Genomic DNA, 7,217 nt, shown 5'->3' on the forward strand with positions numbered 1-7,217 from the left:
CTCCCTCTCACTCACTCACTCACTCACTCACTCACTCACTCACTCACTCACTCACTCACTCACTCACTCACTCACACACACACACACACATACACACACGCACTCTCTCTCTCTCTCTCGCTCTCACTCTGGCAGTTTCCCCGTGGACTCGGATCTACCTTTTCTTTTTCTCTCGCGCTCTATCTCTCCCGTCAACTGAATGATACGGTCAACATCTCACGGCATAGTCACTCCATAGTGTTTGTTTGCTCATCGTCGATCCACTCCTACCAAACTTTCGCTCCCGTCTGCCTCGGCCAGTCACCAGTGCGTCCTCTGCCCGTCTGTCTCTGTTCCCCCGGGGGTGGGGAGGGGGGAGGTTTCGCTCTTTCTATTGCCCTATCTCCGTCCTCCTCTATTTCTCCCTCTTTCCTCTTTGTCTCTTTCGCTCCTTTAATCCCTTCCTTCCTCCAGCCTGCCTGCGGAGTCCTGCGGGGGTTTGCACGGTCCCTCTGTATGTGTCTCTCTCTCTCTCTCTCTCTCTCTCTTTCAAACCGGGGTACTACGTGCGTGCTTGCCGTCAAACTGTTATTCACAACACTCTACCACAGGTATAACGTTCCGCTGTTCAAGTTCGGTTCGTTCCGTTTTCAACGACACGCTACCCGACGACGAACGAACGAACGAACGAGCGAGCGAGCAAGCGTGCGTGTCGTGCGTGAATGCGTGCGAGCGACACGCAACAACTGGAGGGCGGGAAAATCTTCCGTACGCGGCGCGTACAGTCGGCGATTTACGCGACTGTCGACTCACGTGCGGTCGCGGTGTCCCCCCGAGGGTGCCGAGGGCTAACAACGTCGGCGGCGGCCACCGCTACTGCCGCTCGTATCATCGAGGCCGACATGGCCCGCCATTTTCGTGTCGGCGAGCGCGAGCCGCTAACGCGGACGAAGGCTGCGTCGGAGTGTCCCCGGCCACCCGACCCGACCGAACGAACAAACACCACGCACTTCGAGTCCGTTCGCGACTCTCCGTCCACGAATATCACTCACCCGTTCACTCTCGAGCGACGTTACACCGTTCACCGCGTCGTTCAACGCGTCCTTCAGACCAACTCGCGGCTGTGCGAGTCGCGAGTCGCGAGAAGCCAACGCACTCCGGCCCGAGTAACGGAGAAATAACCGATGGCCGAATGGCGAACCAGTTACCAGGCCTTACCAGGCGGACGCTCAAAGCGGAGCACGCCAGCGCCGCTGTAAAGATCGCGTGAAACAGGACGTACCATCTAGGGATATTTTCTAAACCAATTGTGTTTTTCACTAAGAAACTTGTTTGAAATACTGGTGCAATTGAGTGCAAATCAGTTTACATATTTTTATGTTTTAATAAATAATTTAATTCTTTCATAAGGTGATGAGATTGTTGCGATGATAAAAAATACTTAATTGAAAGGATTAAATTGTTTATTAATACTGAAAATAGGTGAATTGATTTGTGTTTTCAATTGCACTCTGTGTTGCACTAGTTTTCCAAATGGAAGACCCTACAAGTTTATTCTACGGACAGCTGCTTGTGATTGGTCCGCCATCTTTGTTCAATCGCGCCAGTTTATTTCTCAAATTTCTATTTTCATGAAATATAAGTAGTATCTTTATAATAACTCTTGAATACATATAAAAAATGCATGAAAAAATTTTTTTTATTCATATAAATAAAAATATAAATCTCTCTACATCGTTCTCCTGTAAATAATTAATTTTAATATAAATGTAAATAATTATTATATAAATATAATTTTATTATGTTAAATCTAAAGTTTATATGTAATTCATTTTATATTCAATTAAGTGGCCTTAGTTGCTATTTTTTTTACCACGTTGCGATTGACCACAGCCATTCAAAGGCTGGAATCTTGGAATTTTTTCACTAGATCAACCAATCAGAATAAGATCTTGTATTGAATTAGCAAATTGGCGATGTGAACAATCAAAGACTATTAGTAGGAGTGTGCAAAATTTCGTCGGGACGGGAAAGGGAATGTTTTTCGGGATCGGGACGGGATTTTATAATTTTCGAGATTCCCGAGAATATTCGAGATTCCCGAGTGTTCAAGTTTCTCGAGAATGTTCGGGTTTTCTAAAAATGTCGGAATTCAAGTAGAATGTATTTGTTTTATTGAATATGGTCATAGTTTAGATTTTTGATTTCTGTTGTTGAGTTTCACTTTACAAAATTTTCTGTTTGATTATAAATCATACAGAAGGCTCTTTTACCATAGATAAAGACAGAAAAGTAAAAATATTGTATATTTCGGAGAAAATCCAATACTAGAAATACTAATATTATAGATTGATAGAAAAACAATATTAAAAGATTCCGTGCAGTATCAGATATCCCAAAGATTCTCGGGAAACCTGAACATTGTCGGGAAATGCGAATATTTTCGGGAAACCCTAACATTCTCGGGAATCCCGAAATTTTCGATCTTCCCATCCTGTCCCATGCAAGCATCAGGTTTCGGGAATTTTGGGATCCCGCACACTTCTAACTACTAGATACTTTCATATTGTAATGTAATGAACAGCTACACGTTTTAATCCATTATTTGTTTAGCAATTTATAGTTAAATTCTTCTCTTTCTATTTGTTTTTGTAACATTAATATATAATATAACAACTGAAGAATATACATTATACATATACGAGTATAGTATACATTTAATAATTTTTTATTAATATTTAAAAAGAAATGGCTTTTTAAGAAAAAACTTTACCGATCTTTATTTTAAAATGTCAATATTTGTTGTGATAAGATAGTCCAGCGATCACCTTGTATTTAAAATAAAAAAATAACAATTTTTTTTTTAATAAATATGTTATACAAGGACTCTCTCTCTCTCTCTCTTTAAAATAACAAAAACAAACTAAATCTGGGCTAATGAGAGTCAGCGCGAGCGGAGGTGCGCAATAAAATTTTAACAAATAAATTTGTTACTCCATACGAAATGTTGATGTCATCTTTATTTAAAATCTTGAGAAATTTTGAACGTTTCGATTCTCTTTGAAATCTTCATCAGCAATCATCTTAATCCATATTAGATTTCGCGTTCTTCTAATATGGATTTAAGAAGATTGCTGATGATTCCAAAGAGAATCGAAACGTTCAAGATTTCTCAAGATCTTAAATAAAGATGACAGCAACACTTCGTATGGAGTAACAAATTTATTTGTTAAAATTTTATTGCGCACCTCCGCTTACGCTGACTCTCATTAGTCCAGATTTAGTATGTTTTTATGATTTTTTTTAAATCACAATATGCGGCAATATGTCAAGTTCTATCGTGATTCGCTTTTATAAAAAATATCTAAATATATATTATTGCTGCTTAAATGACGGAGCGATTGAGTCAATTGTTCGAATAATTGTTGCGATTATAATGAGTAATATAAATAACAATGTATATAATATATAATTGAATAAACAACTTCTATGAAACATTGAACAGTATAATAATTACTGCTAAAAGAGAATATTCTAGGTTTCAGGTTGTAGAGAGATCATGGAAAATGAAATAATGTTTGTGCGTAGTATATGAAATATTTATATTTACGAAATTAGTCTTTTTCTATACAATTGCTAATGCGCAGTCACATACTTCTCCATTTTGTCGGAATCGCTAAAGAGAATCGCGTACGCGTTGAACAATTAAAATTACTCATTTGTTTGTAGAACCTGTGCGAGCTTGCCTTGCTTTCTCGTGAAAATGTTTTTCGATGCGCCTGACTAATAATAAATAGAGCAACGAATAAATGTCGATTTGATGAAAATACACGTAACACAAAGATATATTTATTATATACATAATATATATAGTGCCTCCTTTTATAATAATATACATCCGCAAGAACGTTTATAATTTAATTTCATGGAATTTCGTTAATTATCTGTAAGGCACACCCCACGGTCGTTACCAAAGTAATTTTGTGTCCTCTCTCTATCTCCCTCCTCTCTCTCTCTCTCATATTTTTTGCGTTATATATAATATCATATAAATAACTGTATACCATTGTGAATATATTCTATTAGAGCCTAAATTTATTATGCATTTCTATCTTTAAGAATAATTAATGCGCTAGAGATATAGAGGCAATAATCTGTTCTGTACATAATCCTATGTCTTTCTTATCGATTCCTTTAAGATAATGTACTATTTTTTTTTCATTAATGATAATAATGATAGTAACGTTATAAGAATAACGGGAAAATGCATAAATGAGATGTACAGGATGAGACCTGCTCGTGCACAGGTTTACGCGTGCTCACCCATCCCCATCGCGACAAAATATGAGTAGTAATGTCGAAAGTAAAAACATACGAATGACTCGTTCGATTGCTAATACATTCCCGCGTTGACTAATAAGGATTTACGATCGTCTTAAAAAAAAAACCACGCGTATCGATTCTTTCATTTTTTTTTTCTTTCTTTCTTTTCTAAAAAGCTTTTCACTCGCTTTACTTGCAGGTCGCGTACATAAAAATATGTGTAACATGTATACACACACTTATAATTGCATTTTTTATCCATAACGTTTTATGTGTATTACCACTCATGACTTTTTCTTTTTGAATCTTGTGTTTAATATTAATATAAAATACCTATGCCGCCATTGACAAAAATTTATGCATTTGTATGTACAAGTATAGCTCTTCCAAAATCCAACTATCTGGCTTCATCGTATCTGTATCTCTCTCTGTCTCTCTCTGTCTCTCTCTGTCTCTCTCTCTCTCTCTCTCGCTCTCTCTCTCTCTCTCGCGCGCGCGCGCTCTCGCTCTCGCTCTCGCTCTCTCTTTCTCTACTTACTAAGATACTATTGTTTTATGAATAAAAAAATACTAATATATATCGCATTGTCGTTGCACGGGCAGTGTTTGCGTAGTGTTTTGTCCACTCGTAAGGCACCAACTCTATTGGGATCCTGAGATTCAACCCGCATGCTTCGACAGATTCAGAGGCATATCTGCAAACGAAAAATAGAGTCATAAACATTTTCGAATGATCTAATTGTTCCAATACTTATTTTATTTATGACACATAAATAAACATACCTGAAGGAGGTGTGAGAGTTTGTTCCCTGTAGTCTTTGTAATGTGGGGACAACGGATGAGAATGCGGCGATGCGTATAATTGCATAGGAGGCGGATAGTGGACGGGAGACGGATAATGAGGAGCCATCCATAAAGGCGCCGCTCTGTACGGTCCAGGTGGCAACATCGGTATCCCGTAGAGCGGATGATGAACGGATGTATTGCTGGATCCAATGTAGGGATCGATTCGTACCCTTGGATAGGCGTTAGTCGATGAGTATTTCACAGGCTGCCGGTCGTCCGGCTTCAACAGTGTCCTCAAGAAACCCGGCTCGGGACTTGGCTTGTCCTCCCCCAGGATACTCGTTATACTGTATGATGACACTTGCTTCGAAGAGGGAGTCGGCGGCGCACTCGTTGTGCAAACTGGCTGTGGAGTGGCCCGTCTCTTGGACGCCTGATCTTCCAGCGAGACTCTCTCCAGCTCTCGCAGTATACGTTTGCGAGGTGACACGACGTTAGGATCCAGCAGGCGCGCCAATTTATCGATGATCAGACTAAGAACCTTGCCCGACGACGACGTACCATTCAATTTCCGTGACAATCTCGTCGAATTAGCCGTTGATTCCGGAACTGAGACCACAGTCGTGGAATCTAACGGGCGTCTGCGTTTCCTCGCTATTAAGCGAAGATGCGCGCACAAACGAGTCTTCGGATTTCGACGATAATAAAAATTAAATTCCGTGGTTATCCTGCGTCGGGGATGGGTCTGCTTCCAGCAGTGATCTCTCTGCCAAGGACTGGATTGGACCGACGAATTGTCATCGGAAACTGAGAACAGAATGCAGAGTACATGTTATATATGAGTTATGTAGATTGATTGTATTGCCTATACTTTTTACAACAATAATGCAAACCAGAATAAAAAGATCTGGGAAACAATGATAAACAAATCTATTTCTGAAAATATAATAAACATATGTAAAAAGTAGTGAAATATAAAAGAAACTGTATAATATGCATCGATGCTTCCTTTGACCCACCACTGAGGGAAGTAGAGCTCTCCTGCCGATTCGGGATGGTGCTAGCGGGTGGCCAAAAGGTTTTCTTTGGCACGGGAAACCACGTAGTCTTTTCTCCGTCCCTGCGATGAGACAGTTCCAGAATGAACTTTCCATCTTTGAAGAATTTCAAGCGACCTCCGGGAGTTGGCAGCAGATTGCTGTCGATGCGTTGTGCCTCGGTATGATGAGCTGGCTGGGGACTTGAATTTTTACCATTTGCCTTGGCGAGGGTCGGGTGCAATGTAGGTGGATCACGCGAGCACATCTCTGTCGTGCCCCTCACGTGACCTGCGTGAGCATGACATTCTGCTGACTTTTCGCGCATGCTGATACTTTACCGGTATCCATTTTCCTCCGCTGGACCTCTCATACTTGGACTTTCCAACGTGTGACGCAACAGGATAACAGAACTTGTTGACTTTCTCTCAGATAGTTACACTTGAAACGTCGCAGCGTTTGGACTCAGTGTGTCGAGGAACATCCTCGTATACCCCGGAAATCTCCTTTCTCTGTCCTACAACGACAACAAAACGAGAACCTGACAATTTACAAAAAGTCTGAGGCACGTGTGTCACGTGGACAAGCGGAGCAAACTCATGCCACTTGGGCGGGACGTCAGAAATTGTGGAGCACAGAAGTCATGACTCGCGGGCGATCATGATGGCTGACAGACACACAGGTTTGGCTCGGTCGTGCCCGTTTATTTCTTGACGAGGCACACAGAAGGCAGAAGTGCGTGACCGTTCTCCAGGTAGATCTGTCGCTGGCTCGGTCGCGGTGTCATCGTCCCAGTGGAGTCAGAAGCGCGCGGGTAGCAGCATCAAACGCTCCAGACGGAGGGGCGACATATCTCATTTTTTTTCTTCCACTCAGGGAATACAACGTGCGCGTGCAGCGGGCGATCGACGCCGGGGGGTTACTCCGGGTGTGCCGACACCAGGTCGGGCGGCGCGATCGGTATCAGTGCGATCGCGACGACGGCTCGCATTCACACACGCGGTACACACAACGGGAGAAATCCCGTGTGCACGAGTGTTGGCGGTCGACACTGGCCAGACAGACACCCACCCACCCACGCACGCACTACCG

At 41.8% G+C, this 7,217-nt stretch overlaps 1 protein-coding gene across 1 annotated transcript; it reads right to left on the minus strand.

Moving 5' to 3' along the window:
- Positions 1–4,815: 4,815 nt before the first annotated feature.
- Positions 4,816–7,211, minus strand: H (transcriptional corepressor hairless). Its single transcript, XM_018517600.1, has 3 exons — positions 6,108–7,211; positions 5,086–5,895; positions 4,816–4,997 (listed from the first exon to the last, which is right to left on the minus strand). The coding sequence occupies exons 1-3, from the start codon at positions 6,451–6,453 to the stop codon at positions 4,963–4,965; spliced, it is 1,191 nt and encodes a 396-aa protein (XP_018373102.1). The 5' UTR covers positions 6,454–7,211; the 3' UTR covers positions 4,816–4,962.
- Between the last annotated feature and the right edge of the window lie 6 nt (positions 7,212–7,217).

Source organism: Trachymyrmex cornetzi, unplaced genomic scaffold (assembly GCF_001594075.2).
Source record: "Trachymyrmex cornetzi isolate Tcor2-1 unplaced genomic scaffold, Tcor1.1 scaffold700, whole genome shotgun sequence".
In the NCBI taxonomy this organism is placed as follows: Eukaryota; Metazoa; Arthropoda; class Insecta; order Hymenoptera; family Formicidae; genus Trachymyrmex; species Trachymyrmex cornetzi.

Bases quoted from the DNA above. Each gene is read 5' to 3' on its own strand.
- H (XM_018517600.1), bottom strand. From the start codon at position 6,453: ATGCGCGAAAAGTCAGCAGAATGTCATGCTCACGCAGGTCACGTGAGG. The intron at 5,896-6,107 runs GTGGGTCAAAGG...TTCTGTTCTCAG, and splicing joins GAGCTCTACTTCCCTCAGTG to TTTCCGATGACAATTCGTCG. The intron at 4,998-5,085 runs GTATGTTTATTT...TTTCGTTTGCAG, and splicing joins AACTCTCACACCTCCTTCAG to ATATGCCTCTGAATCTGTCG.